The 14,312-nt window shown below is 48.2% G+C and overlaps 1 protein-coding gene across 2 annotated transcripts in view; it reads left to right on the top strand.

Moving 5' to 3' along the window:
* The window catches only part of LOC138822767 (myelin transcription factor 1), a 69,951-nt gene that overhangs the window by 22,105 nt on the left and 33,534 nt on the right, over nucleotides 1-14,312 (top strand). For both annotated transcript variants that reach the window (XM_070015709.1, XM_070015708.1), the window contains exons 2-5: nucleotides 1,300-1,400; nucleotides 6,932-6,986; nucleotides 9,125-9,155; nucleotides 13,601-13,663. In XM_070015709.1, the coding sequence (XP_069871810.1) occupies nucleotides 6,932-6,986; nucleotides 9,125-9,155; nucleotides 13,601-13,663 (149 nt within the window). In that variant the 5' untranslated portion in view covers nucleotides 1,300-1,400. The remainder of the gene's footprint in view (nucleotides 1-1,299; nucleotides 1,401-6,931; nucleotides 6,987-9,124; nucleotides 9,156-13,600; nucleotides 13,664-14,312) is intronic.

The following is a 14,312-nucleotide window of genomic DNA, read 5'->3' as shown; positions in this document are numbered from 1 at the left end:
CTCATGTAATAGTGATCCCAGGGAGGTGCACAGAGGACCCTCATGTAATAGTGATCCAGGGAGGTGCACGGAGGACCCTCATGTAATAGTGATCCAGGGAGGTGCACGGAGGACCCTCATGCAATCTTGTGAGAGGCAGAGTATCAGCAGAGTTGCTTTGGGGTCTCCGGGTGAACTTGACTTTCCTCAATCAATGGGCTCCAAAGAAGCTGAGTGAAACAATGTGCTTTTCTTTTTCTTATTCCTCCTTCCCCTCTTATCTTTTAAAAACAAAACAAAACAAAGTAGTCTTTCTATGTTGCTTAGCTCAATTATCTTTGAATTTATTCCTCCTCAGCTTCCTTGGTGCTGGGATTACAGACCTGTATCACCATGTCTCCCTTCCTTCCTTCCTTCCTTCGTTCCTTCGTTCCTTCGTTCCTTCCTTCCTTCCCTCCCTCCCTCCCTCCCTTCTTCCTTTCTTCCTTCCTTTCTTCTATCTCTCTTTCCCTTTCCTCTCTCTCCTTCCACCCCTTCCTCTCTCCTCTCCTTCCATCCTTTTCTTCCTCTCCCTTCCTCTCTCCTTTCCCTCCCTCTCCCTCTCCCTCTGTCTGTCTCTCCTTCAGTTCTTTCTTTCTTTTGCTATTTCTTCTTTTTCTCTTTTTTCTTTTCTTCTTTCTCCCTCCCTCCTTCCCTTTCTCTCTCTTTCTCTCTCTCTCTTTCTCTCTCTCCTTCTCTCTCTTTCTTTCTTTCTTTCTTTCTTTCTTTCTCTCTTTCTCTCTCCCTCCCTCCCTCCCTCCCTCCCTCCCTCCCTCCCACCCTCCCTTCCTTCTTTCCTTCCTTCCTTCCTTCCTTCAAGTGGATCTAGGCTGTATGTTCCTTTGGGTGCAATAGGGATGCAAGGATGTATTTGTAACAATAATTTACTCATCAGTCAGCCAATTTTCAAGTCTAAGTATAGGTTTTTTTTGTTTTTTTGTTTTTTTAAAGGAGATTTGCACTTCACTTGTCCCGGTGTCTTTGGTTGAAACACTGTGTTTGTAGATGTCACAGTCCTCTGACGTGTGTTCTATAAAGTCACTGCCAGAGTTGGGGTGACTGTGCACACACAGCCTTTGTTTCTAAAGCAGAGGAATTTCCTCTGAGCCTTGGATCCAGTATAAAGGCCATAACCTCGTCTGTTTTCCTGGTAGATTCTGAAAATGAGAGATTAGATAAACACTGGTAAAAATACCCCAAGTTCCTTTCTGTTCCTGAGCATACCTGGTTAACACTTGTCAGGCTCTCCTTTTCTGATCCTGTATCTTTTAAACTCTTCAGAAAATGAATTCCGGGGCAAACTGCTGACCCAGAGGTGGACACACGGAGACAAGGCCAGCAGTTGTACGACCTCAAGAAATCTCCTGGACCAACACAGCAAGGTGAAATCTTCACCCCACGTGCTGCCTATGCCAACTCTTCATCGTTCTAGGCATGAGCACAGAGAGTATGGTCATCATCAGAGCCTGGGCAGGGCGAAGGGGAAGTGGGGACTACTAAAATTAGAGGGTCAAAAGAGCAGAGTGAAACTCACCTGTGACAGTACAGTCGCACTTTTCAGCCATTCCCTTCCTTGAATTGTGCTCATACATGTGTCCTGTGGCATACCTCAATACCTGTCTTTTTCTTCCTGCCTTGGCCCAGAATACAGGTCTGGTATGGACTCTCCTACAGGAACTGATGAATTTATTTTCGTCTTCCTAAGTACAGCTCACGTGCAGCCCCTTCTCGAGCTCTGATGCTGACCTCTCAACCTTTATGTTTAGGCTCTTCAGGAAAGGTCCAGCCACCATCCAGCACGGCAACCCAGGTGGGGGTGGCACAGTTGCAGACAGTAATCCTACACTTTGAGAACACACACACGCGCACACACACACACAATTTGTGTGCCAGTTTTGGGGTTTCTGAGCCTTTGTGTTTAAGGTCAGCACTCCACCACGTGAACCATAGCTCCACTTCCTGCTTATTTTTTTGGTAGTTAATCGGAGATAAGAGTTTCATGGGTGTGTCAGCCCAGGCTGGCTTTGAACTGCAATCCTCACCTCTCAGCCTCCTGAGTAGCTAGGATGGCAGGCGTGAGAACCAGTACCCAACTATGAACTACATCGAAAGTGCTTGCATTTTACTATGCTTACGGGTGAGTGTGGTGATGAAGATGTGCATCGTCACGGGCCCACTGTGGTTGTCTTGCTACCCCACTCACCTTGGTTCTGGTGGGCGATCAGTGTTTTAGGTGAGCTTTAGGCATCAAGAGTACTGAGATTGCCTTTATTCAGAATTCTGGTATTTTTGTCTATTATGGATTTGATTACATTATTGTTGATGTTTTAAAATGTTACATTTAAATAATATTCATCTTGATTATTGACTTTTTGGCCTCACTCCCCTCACCCTACCCTAGCCTGCGGGGTTCTGAGTGGCATTGACCGTGCTTGGAACCTGATCTGAGGCCAGGATCTGGGCAGAGCATCATGTGGTTGCCTAGCACCCTGCAGGATCGTGGGGGCTGTCAGAAGAGGAGGGTGATGAGGGAAAACACAGGCGTGGAAAGCAGTCCTTGAAACCTTTTCTGATCTGGAAGAATGAAACCTTTGGTCCTTAAATCTGACAATAGTCAGTGAATGACAGAATTACGTATCAGAGAAGAAGGTCAATGACCTAGCGTTCAATCAGAACTTCTTGCCCCGTGGGAGCATCCGCTCAGAACAACTAGACAGAGGGGCCTGCAGGGGAGGGACATGTCACTGGCCACCCATGTGATATGGCTGGGTGCCTGTCGTCCTAGGAATCGTGAAGATTGTGAGTTCCAAGCCTTCTCCCAGCCACCCACCAACCCACCTCTCTCTAGCTCCCCCACATACCAGCCTCTGCACGGAGGGCCAGAGTCAGGGAATCTAGTTCTTTGGGAAGCTGAGTTCACGAATTTTAAAGACTAAAACGCAAATTGTTGGTTTTGGCTGAGTAGTGTTCTGAGTATATTCTTCAGACAACTGACAGAATTAAGAGAAATCTGCAGATTTTAAGGCTGTTTGCTGCATTTATTTTTCTTTTGGCACCTGAATTTGCAAAGGTCCAACTGAAGAAACTCTGTGTTAGCAAGGACACTATGCAGATGTGTCTGAAGAGGATCTGGTTATTGTGAGAGTCTGTATTTGTTTGAAAAGAGCTTACATGATTGGGCTAACACACACACACACACACACACACACACACACACACACACACACACACACACACACACACACACACACACACACACACACACACAGTAGAACCAAACAAAAACACTCTTGAGTGAGATTGTTTGTACAGTACCAATAAAGAAAGTTGAGTGGATGGATGGAGAGATAATTCTCTAATAGATGGGACAAAGCACAGAGGTTTTTGCATTTGTGAATTTTTTCCCTCACAGTTTCCTACGGAAGATGCAACTATTGGAAAAACTAACACTGTGAGATGTGCTCAGGTGGCAATTTGAAATTGGTGTTAGAGAAGATATGACCTTTTTTCCTTTTTGCTGTATTACTGATTGAACGTAGGGCCTCTTGCTTACTGGGAAAGGGATCTGCCAGTTTCAGATGTTGCTTTTGAGGACATTGCTGGCTCCACAGTGATTGGCTTGGCCGCTTTAGGATGTGAGCTTAGTTTATCTCCACAAAGAAGCCCCTTCACCTTTAAGGTGAAATGTCATCGAGATTTTTGTACCAAATAGTGCCTGCATTTGTGCTTTGAACAAATAACCATCCTTCATACCCTGAGTCCTGGGGCTTGATCTCAGGGCCTGGGCGCTGTTCCTGAGCTTCTTTTGGCTCAAGGCTATTAGAGCCCATAGCTCTACTTCAAGCTTTTTAGTAATTTATTGGAGATAAGAATCTCACAGGCTTGTTGGTGGCTCACACCTGTGATCCTAGCTACTCAGGAGCTGGAGATCTGAGGTTTGCCATTTGAAACCAGCCCAGGCAGAAAAGTTCATGAGATTCTTACCTCTAATAAACTACTCAGAAAAAGCTGAAGTCACACTGTGGCTCGAATGATAGAATGATAGCCTTGAGTGCCAAGAGGCTCAGGGGCAGTGCCTAGGCCCTGAGGTCAAGCCCCAGGACTGGGGGAAAAAAAGTCTCACAGACTTTCCAGCCTGGGCTGGCTTAGAACTATGATCATCAGATCCCAACCTCCCGAGTACCTAGAATTACACCTTGAGTCACTGGCACCCAGCTGCCAAGGTACACTTTTTTTTCCTCCAAATTGTTATTATAAAGGTGATGTGTAGAGAGGTTACTGTTTCATAAATTAGGTAATGAGCACATTTCTTTTGGACAATGTGAGCCCTTCTTTCACTTTTTCCAAGTTTTTGCCTTCTGTCCTGCCCACAAGTTGTATAGTTAGCTTTTTTTTTTTTGTCAATTGTGAGGCTTGAACTCAAGGCCTGGGCACTGTCCCTGAGTGTTATCACTTAAAGGTAGTGCCTACTACTTAGAGCCACAGCACCACTTCCAGTTTTCTGGGGGCTGATTGGAGATAAGAGTCTCATGGACTTTCCTGCCTGGACTGGCTTTGAACCACAATCCTCAGATCTCAGTCTCCTGAGTAGCTAGGATTACAGGTGTGAGCCACCAGTGCCTGGCTAGTTGGCACTCTTTAACTTAGCAGAATTGCTTGCCAATTTCCTTGGGAAAAATGATAGGAAAAAAATGAAGGAGAGGAAGAGAAAGCTATAGATTTCATTTCAACTCAGTACAAGCTTGAGGCAAACCAGATGTACCAGTTCTGTTGTGCAAGTTACATGGGCACTGCACACACGCTCAATGCTGTTGATATCTAAAGGCTCAGAAGTGCCTCATAAAGTGACCCCTACTCCTCTCTTCACTTTAAATATGAGCCATTGGTTTGTGGGGGAACCCCTACTTTAAAAAGCATAGTAATTGTTTTTTGTTTGTTGGTTTGTTTTTTTGGTTGTGGGGCTTGAACTCTGAGCCTGGGCGCTGTCCCTCAGCTCTTCAGCTCAAGGCTAGTGCTCTACCACTTGAGCTACTGTACCACTTCTGGTTTTCTGAGTGGTTTATTGGAGATTAGTCTCACAGACTTTCCTGCCTGTGCTGGCTTTGAACTGTGATCCTCAGTTCTCAGCTTCCTGAGTAGCTGGGATTATAGTTGTGACCACCAGTGCCCAGCAATTGTCTTCTGCTTTATGCTTTTGTAGTAAATGCATAGCTTATAGCACTGATCTACAGTCTAGAGTGGACAGGTTGCATACATTACTCAGATTTTGTTTTTCCTTCCTTAACAAGTCACATAAATCATTGTATGTTATGCTAATGTATGAGGAAAGCTCACTTTACGAATTTCACCTATCTAGAGGAATTCCGTTTTCTTTCTTCCCAGGTGTTAACATATAGGTTTGCCTCTTGTTGGCTTTTAGGACTAAAGTTTCTTTGAGATGGGGGCTTCTGGGCCCCGCTCTTGCTCTCCTTCCTTCTGTTACTTCTGCCACTTCCATGCTTTCCCGTTGCCAGCCTTCCACATGGACCCCTGGGTGTTAAGGTCAATGATCTGCCCCAGGTGTGGATTTGTCTCACTTCCGACCTGATCACAGGGATACATGGTGAATCCCAGGCCAGCCAGTCTTCTCCAGGTGCCCACCAGGCCCTCAGACACCCTTGGAGATTCTTCAGGCTCCTACACAGGGCACTAAGATTTTCTGCGTCTCCAAACTTATCAAAGAGACACAGCTAGGGTTCTGTGTGATGAGCCATAGTGCTTGGGTGCCCTCATTCTCAAGCATGTCTCCTGGGGGTTTTCCCCTGCCTTCTTGAAGGATCCTGTGTGGGCAGCATCTGCATGGAAGCCTCTTGGGTTTAGTGAGAACAGAAATGTGCAGTCTTTAATGGGTTTGGGCAGGGTAGCCGGACAGGCCAGTGAGACCTTACCTGGGAAGCCAGAGAACATATGAGCCAAGACTTCCCGTTACCCTGGTAGGTTAGGGCAGGGTCTGGGGAAAGCCAAGCTTGGGCCGTGCTGGTCCGACCCAGCCCCATCCTTGGCAGCTGAATTTGTGGCAGACAACCTGCCCTGTGCCTCAGTATCCCCTCGCCAGTTGAACAGTGCTGTGCCAAGGGCCCCCTGCGGTTATAAAACACTCTCTGAGTGAGCAGGGCAGGTCCTGCGCTTTGACTTGGTGCATGTGTCACGCACACACAAACACATGTACGCGTCAAGCTTGAGCTGTGGGCCTTGGCACTCTCGCTTGGCTTTTCTGTTCAAGGCTGACACTCTGCCACTTGAGCCACACTTTGACTTCAGCTTTTTGCTGATTAAGGAGAGAGGAGAGTCTCAGTACGTTTTCTGTTTGTTCTGACTTTGGATTCAAATCCTCAGAGCTCACCCTCCTGAATAGCTAGCATTTATTTATTTATTTACTTATTTATTCTGTCGGTCATGGGCCTGAACTCTGGGCCTGGGTGCTGTCCTTAAGCTCTTGAGCTCAAGGTGAGCGCTCTACCACTTGAGCCACAGCACCACTTCCTGTTTTCTGGTGGCTTATTGGAGATAAGAGTTTCACGGCTTTTCCTACCTGGGCTGGCTTTGAACCGCAATCCTCAGATCTCAACCTCCTGAGTAGGCGTGAGCTGCCGGTGCCCAGCTATGAATAGCTAGCATCGTGGCATGAATCACTGGTGCCCAACTGTGCTTTGGCTTTTGTGGGCAAATATGAAGTTGAGGCAGCTTAGGGCTGAGAGACAGGCATGGAGCACAGTGTTCTCTTCTGGGCAACCCCTCCCATACCCTGTCCAACCTGCTGCTCCTGGTCCACCTTTGCTGTTCTGGGTCACCATTTTACCTTCACTGTCAAAGCTTTGGCCAGATGTCCTGACTTGGATTTCTTGTTAACATATAAGTTGTTGTTTGCCTGCAGATGAGCTTAGAAAGTGATGACAAGAGAGCCCGCACACGGTCAAAGGCCCTCCGAGGTAAGTGCTGTCTGGTCTGGCGTGAGTCCCTGTCTTACTAGCTGCTTTGTCTGGAGCTGTCAATGCCAATCTGCTCAGTGGTTCTCAAGAGAAAACACCCATCACAAATGCAGTTCTTTGGTAGCCCTTGCTAGTGGAGCACCTGGAGCCCTCAGGACTCCTCACCCTTTTCATCCTTAGTTCAGAATCTAAGAAGCTTTTTTTTTTTTTTTTTTACATTTTTTATTGTGATTACATAAATGTTTACAAATTTCACAGTATTGTGAGATAGTGATACTTAGTTAAAGACACAAATACATTCTAACCTTCCTGGGGAAAATTGTCTTTATTGGGGTCTGTAAAGTTTGTAAATTCTATGAGCTTTGACACTTATTTCTTCCACATCAGGTGCTTAGTGTCAGCTGTTCCTCTTTCCCGCTCATTCCCTCCCTCCCATCGCTGCCATTGAGTTGCTTGGTTCACTTTCATCAGTGACCAGTGCAGCTGATGGGTCCCGCTATTGTATGTTTTCCCGTTTCCCTCTGATTCTATGTCTTCTTCCTAGTTTCCCTCTCATGTGCATATATATATATGTATATATGTATATCTATCTATCTATCTATCTATCATATATGTGGTCAACAGCATGGGGTCACTTAGTAATGATATGACCAGATGAGTGGAGCCTTTGTTTCTTGAGTCTTGTTTACTTTGTCGTATCTCCTTATGTTTTAGACTTAACATCCACTTATTGGGGAGACCAGACCATGTGCTGTTTGTCTCTTTGCTCTTGGCGTACCTCACTCAACATGTTTTCTTCTAGTTCCATCCATTTCCCTTTGAATGCCATTATTTTGTCCTTTCTAATGGCTGCATAATATTCCATTGTATATAGGTAGCACAATTTTTGGATCCGTTGATCTATAGGGGGCATCTGGATTGTTTCCGTAGCCACTAGCCCTTTCCCTCCCAGAGATTAGTACTGGTTATGGTGAGGACTGGAAGTTTGTTGCACAGAACGGAGCAGGGGTTCTAGTTACTGAGCTTCAACCCCTTGGCTGTCTCCATTCCCTCACAGCTGCAGGGGCATCCTGTCACGCCCCATAGTGTCAGAAGCTATGAGTATCTGCGGGACTGCCTGCCCTGGTAGGACCTCTGCATATCTTTGCAATCAGTGCCCGTCATGTGGACTGGCGCGGGCACGTCTCTCCTCATCTCTAGCTGGATCTGATGGGTCATGTCTCCTGCCAAAAGCTGATATTATCTACAATTAGAGAAAGAGATAGCACCCTGGGCCTTATGGGCTCAGAGATCAGGTCCACTCTGCAAGTCCTTCAGGGGTAGGTTTAGAGCAAGCATGTGGCTGAGGAGACAGTTCTTTTTTAATATTGTTACTGTAGAGTTGATATACAGAGAGGTTACACTTACACGCATTAGGTAATGAGTAATGAGTGTAATTCTTTCTGAATCATGTCTCCCCTTCTGTCTCCCTCTCCTGTTCCCACCCATAAGATATCCAGTTCATTTTCCAGGTAGTGACTAGTATCACTGTTGTAGCTGTTCATCCTTGTCCCACGCTTTGTGTGCCCTTCCTTACGCTCCCAAATACAAACTAACAAACAAGACAAAAGGAAAAGAAAACAAAAACAGCACCAAAGGTGACTAAAGAAAGTCTCTTGTTTCCTTTTCTTGGACTTTATTTCATAGAATAGTATTTTATGTGATCGTTGGTACATAGCTACTGAGCCTTTGTCCTCCACTCCTATGCATCGCTGCCTTTGCCAATGATACTGTATCTTTTGTAAGGAAATGGAAAGACTTGAAAAAATTATATGAAGTGAAGTAAGCCAGAGCCAAAGAAACATAGGCTGCATGCTTTTCCTTCATTTGTGGCAACTAGAAATGCCTATACATCTACAAGTAAACACGCTGCGTGACTAAAATAAACAACGCTTGATCTGATACATTATAGAGGACCCTAGTCACGAACACCCAGACTTAAGAGCACCTTCCTGGAGGTTAGCAAAGGGTGGCACCAGAGGAGCAATTCAGAGCTCAGAGGCTCCCCACCCCCATCCCTGGCAAGCTCTTAGTTGTTTTCTTTGGTTTCTAAAATTCTAATTCCTACGTGTGTTTCCTGTTTCTTTTTCCCTACTCAGGACCCCCGGAGACTACGAGTGCAGATCTCAGGTGAGAAGTTCTCCTGCTCCACTGGCAACCACCACCCATTTTCCTATGACCTTGAAGATGTCATCAGTGTTCCCTGAGGGTCCTTTCTTTCTGGGGGTGGACTGCCTCTCTGTGTACCATATCCCAGGTATTCTTCTTTAGCTCTGAATGGCCCCGTTAAAGGCGTCCCATCCTCGCGTCAGTGACCGAAGCTCTGGTCACCACCAAGGATCTGGTCTGTCACCAAGGTCCCTAAAACCAGAGGTGAGGTGCTCTTGGTTGAATCCTGCAAATGCTGCAGTTTGCCCACAGATGAGAGAAAGGGTTTCCACAACCTGAGTCAGTACGGTCGATTCATGGGCTGGTGGATGCAGCTGGCAGCTTTTTGATGTTTCTTCCTACTGTTCAGGGGTAGATTACTATTAAACTGTGAACAGATGGGTCAGGACCTGTTTTATTTCTTCATGCTACAATTATTAAGCGGATGTTTCTTTACCAGTCAGGAAAACAAGTACCTCAGAGCTTACTCCATGGTTCTTGTGAAGCGGATGGAACAATACTTTAGGCTTTAATTTGGAAATGGAAGGGCACGGGAGGTAGTCCCAGGCTGTGAAGGCTTCAGAGGATAGTTGCCACCCCAGGGATTCTCATGGAAGCACCGCGTGGTAGTGCTTTTACCCTACCTGTGAAGTGTGTAAAGTGAGCCTTAGGGTTAAGCGTTGTCCAACTAAAAGAGCTGGTTCATGTTCTCTATTGCTGGAAGCCCGGCGATGGGTCAGGGTAGAAAGGGTGACAAGCGGACAGCTGCAAGACTGGGCACTGGCGCTTCAGGGTTTCCCAGGAAGCGTCCCTGAAGCGCCCTAGAGGGAAGCCCCCTCAGATAGGCCCGAAGAAGCCATGGCTATGAGGCCTTGTGACTCTCAAAGGGCCCAGGAGGATGGCATTTAACTTGGGACACCTGGTGGGCAAATACATTGGTGTCTAATGTTCTACCAACAGTTTCTTCAGCATTTCCCCTGTTTCTTTTGGGAGGAGTGTTGGGAAGGACTGAACTTAGGGCCTTGTACATTCTAGCTAAGTGCTCTGTCACTGAACTACAAGCCCACAGTTCTTCATTTTTAAAAGGAATGCATAGAGCAAAATGGAACAGAGACTTATGCTAAGGAGTCCACCCAGCTCCACAGGTGATGACACTCATTCCTGTGCTCCTACATGGTTTTTGTCCACAGCCTCCACATGGCGATGATCTGCAGTGCATGTGTGGCTCATCCTGTACATCATTTGTGGTGAAAGCATTTATGCCTCCTTGGCATTTGCTGTTTGTCCCCTCCCTTGGCCAGTTTACCCTGGGATCTGATCAGATAATCAGATAAGGTGGCTCACACTGTGGGTGCAAGAATTGTGAGCGTGATACACAGAGGGCTTGCTGTTGCCATTTAGGAGAGGGATATTATGTTACAAGGACAAGTCGTGATTACTAGGCAAACTGGTGCAGAATCACTTGGGTGTAGTCCTGTGTTCTTGACTTTCTTCAGTAGACGAGTGACTTGTAACCCCTTTGCTTGCACTGATCACACCCCCAGATAACCGCGTAGCTCAGGAAGAACCTGTTCCCTGGGAGGTAGCAGGGTGCTTGTTACGAGGTGAGTAGAGGGGCCTGGATATAGCAGAACCCTGCCCTGCCTCTTTGTCCCCTAGGAACTGGTTGAATTTCCTTGTGCATTTAATTCCAAGGGAATGACTTGCCCTTGGCACCTGTGGAAAACTGACAGATACTACAAGTCTCATATTGGTCAAATCTAGCAGCTGCCACACAACCTCGGAAGGCTTTGTCAAAGCCAAGGATTAGGGTTATCAGCGTCGAGACACATCGTTAGGATAGCCAGGGCTTTATTCCTGAAGGCCTTCGTCTCTGAGCCATGGGCCAGCTCCTGCTTAGAGGACAGGTAGTGTGGGGGTCTTCTATGTGCCCCTGGGGTGGGAAGGAAGCCAGTCCCTTGAGAGGATGGTAACGAAAGCAAGAGGCCCCAAGCGAGGCTTTGACTCTCCTCCCAAGTGGAGTTACACAAGGCAAATGTTTGGGTCGTCAGATTGGCTGCTGAGAAGTGCATCCCAGCCCTTTGCCGCCTTGCTTGTTCTGCCCCCTTGCATCTCTGCCACCGACTTCAGCTGCGCAGGAGCCAAGGCTGGGAAGTTCAGGAGTACGACTGAGCGCCTTGAGGACCAGGCAGGGATCAGCCAGGGTCTGTCTCTTCCATGGTAACGGAGGCATGGAGCCTGGGCTTACAGGCATTCCTACATATTACAGATGCACACATGAGCGTATAAGCTATTCATAGCCCCGTGTGCCGTATGTGTTTACACGTGTTTATTGATTGTGTATATTCACATGTATTCAGGGTATTTATAGGCACCGTGTGTGCTTGTATGTATTCCTGTGCACACAGTTGCTCATATGAACTTGTAGGTGGTCATAGGTGCTTATGGGCACTGACAGGTGAATCTGTGAATCTCAAGGTTGATGCCTACTACCACTGCAGACTTTGGAGCCTCTGGCTGGATGTGTTCTCAGCTGCTGGGTATCGGGGGTTTCCTGTATCCTGTCCCAGAGTGGCCTTGCCAGTTCAACACATGTTGGATTTTAGCTAAGTCTCATGCCCTGAGGTTGGGTGGAGAGGTGTTGGCTGGGGACCAGGACCCTTCTGAGCAGCGGAGGAGTTGCTTAGAGCAGGTGACATGGGGTGGGGAGGGGGCAACACAGCGCCCCACAGGCCTCCACAGCAGCTGTCACCTAATTGCCCGATTAACTCAGCGATTAATCAGCTAATTGGGACCTCAGCTTCAAGCCTTACATAACAAGGAGCTTTTTGTGAAAAGTCTCTAAGCTAGTTCTTGAGACGGTAAAGTAAGTGTGAGCCTGGGTTTCACAATAGACGGGCCAGGGTCACGGCAACTCCCTCTGTCTAGAAAGGAAATCTGATAAAAATCCCTCCGGACTCTTCCCTCCTCCTTCCCTCCTGGTGGCCTCAGTTTCTCTTCCATTCTGCTCTGCCTCTCTATCTTCCTTTTAACGCATCAAAGTCCAGCACTAAGGGCAGCTGCCCCCTTAATGCCCTTCTAAGAGTGGCCTGTGGGGGAGGGAAGCCCTTAGGAGCCCCAGCTACTGACATTGTTTGGACTGGGACCGGCTCTGGGGAGGTCAACAACTGTGGCCTACAAGGCCAGTTTTGGGTCCCTGGTATCTGAAGTCAGGCCATAGCCAATCTACTAGCTACCATTGGTGTTATCCGGACAGGAGGAGTTAGTGTCCTTTACCTGGCTCTCAGAAGCTGCCCTTCACCTGTCCCTGTACAGGCCCTGGGTAGATGTGCTATGTTTTAGGAGAGCCCAGCCTGATCATAGGAAGGAGCTCAGACCTGAGACCCCCATCCTGTGTACCTCCACCAGTACAGGGAGGTTTCTGTCCCTAACCCATGGGGAGCTCCATCTTTCAGGCAGTGTGGAGGTTTCCCTGTCTTGCCAGTTCGCAGTAGCATGGTGTCATTGCAACGCCTTGCAGCCTGCGGACTGTGAACATGTCTCAATCCGTAGGAGCCGGTGGTGTGGTGGATGCTGGCTTCACACACTACCCAGGCCCCTCTGCGGCTGCTGTCACTTGACAGATCTTGTAGAACCCTGGCCTTGCTGCCATGGTTGGGTAGTGTGGCCAGTGCCCATGAATGGAATCTTCCAGAGCTCCCCACAGACTTAGACACATTGCTAGACAGGTGATAGCTGAAGGAAGGAACTTGGGGTCTTACTCTCACACCGTTATAGCTTCCGTCATGGGGGGCAGTGCCTTTCTCAGAACAGCTGGCACGTCCTTCACCTGGCAGGGGGCAGCCTTCCCGGCTTCTCATTGCTCTGTGGTAGCCGGGACCCGTACAAGGCCAGAGGTACTGGGGGCGTTGGCTCGGGCCACACAGCGCTTTCCCTGCTTGGCAGCCATTCGGCTTGCAGGGAAGGGGGCACAGACTGCCCTTGGTGGGCACAGGCCTTCTAGCCTTGGTGATGGGCCTGGAGAATGCCGACTTTTGTGCTCTGGTCTTGCGCCAGATGAGCACGAGCTCTCTCTGGAGAGGATGCTGCTTCTGGGTGCCTCAGGGGGGCTTGTCTCTGAGCCCCTGGATGCCTGTTGGCAGCTGGCAGAATGTCTGCCTGGGGGCAAGGAAGCTGTCCAGCAAGCAGATGCCAGTGTGAGAAGCCTGCTCTTATACATACAGATCTTTAATTAAACATACTCATAAAACAGTAATGAGCTATTCATTTATTTAAATGGGCTGAGTTATTTTGCTAATTTTTCTTAACAAACTACCAGTTTTATCCTGAGATAAATGGTTCAGAGACCATCTCCTGTTCCCCAGGCTGGTCCTGGTGGGTCCTTAGACTCTTGACACCTGTGGTGACCTTTTCTGCTTGTCCCCCAGCTGTCCCACCCCAGGATGCACAGGCTCTGGACATGTTCGGGGAAAGTACTCCAGGCACCGAAGGTAAGAGGCCCCTGGGCTCTCTCAGAGGTTCTTGTGAAGGAAATTTGGGGTTCCCTCCCTGACTCTAGGCCCTTCTATGGATTAAACATCTTCTGTTTCCGTCTGTGGCTGTTGGTGCCAGGCTGGCCCCAGTTGTCTTCACTCTGGACCATACTCCTGTGGGGCCTTTGCCTGGATGAGTCTGGGTGGGAGTGAGCCAGGAGGAAGCAGCCAGACAGCTGTGCCTTGGTTTTCTCACCAGGGGCTGCTTCAAGACAGGGGTGTGTTCATGTGGCAGTGTTTACAGCAGGCCTGGTGCAGCCCAGGAGGACTCAAGCCTGCCCCTCTCCTCCCATCAGGATGCCTTGCAATTCCCTTGTCTTGCTGGTCCAAAGTAGCATGGGGTATTGGCAACTTCTTGCAACCCTTGAACTGTGGGTGTGTCTCAGCACACAGGAACCTGAACCATGGTAAACACTGGCCTCTGACACTACGCAGGCCTTTGGAGTGAGGGTCTTGCATCATCCCCCAGAGCCCTGACAGACCTACAGGGTCTTAGGCACTGGACAGGTCTGAGGGCCAACCTGGGCCCTAATGTGAACTGCTGCTAAGGCTATCAGTGTGGTCATTTCATGTGATCCTCCTGATCTCCTTAGATGTCCCCACTGCC

The sequence above is a fragment of the Dipodomys merriami genome, unplaced genomic scaffold (assembly GCF_024711535.1).
Source record: "Dipodomys merriami isolate MVZ:Mamm:240054 unplaced genomic scaffold, mDipMer1.0.p SCAF_1142, whole genome shotgun sequence".
Lineage (NCBI taxonomy): Eukaryota > Metazoa > Chordata > Mammalia > Rodentia > Heteromyidae > Dipodomys > Dipodomys merriami.
The sequence above is the reverse complement of the archived record's forward strand: the minus strand, read 5'-3'. Positions and strand labels throughout refer to the sequence as shown.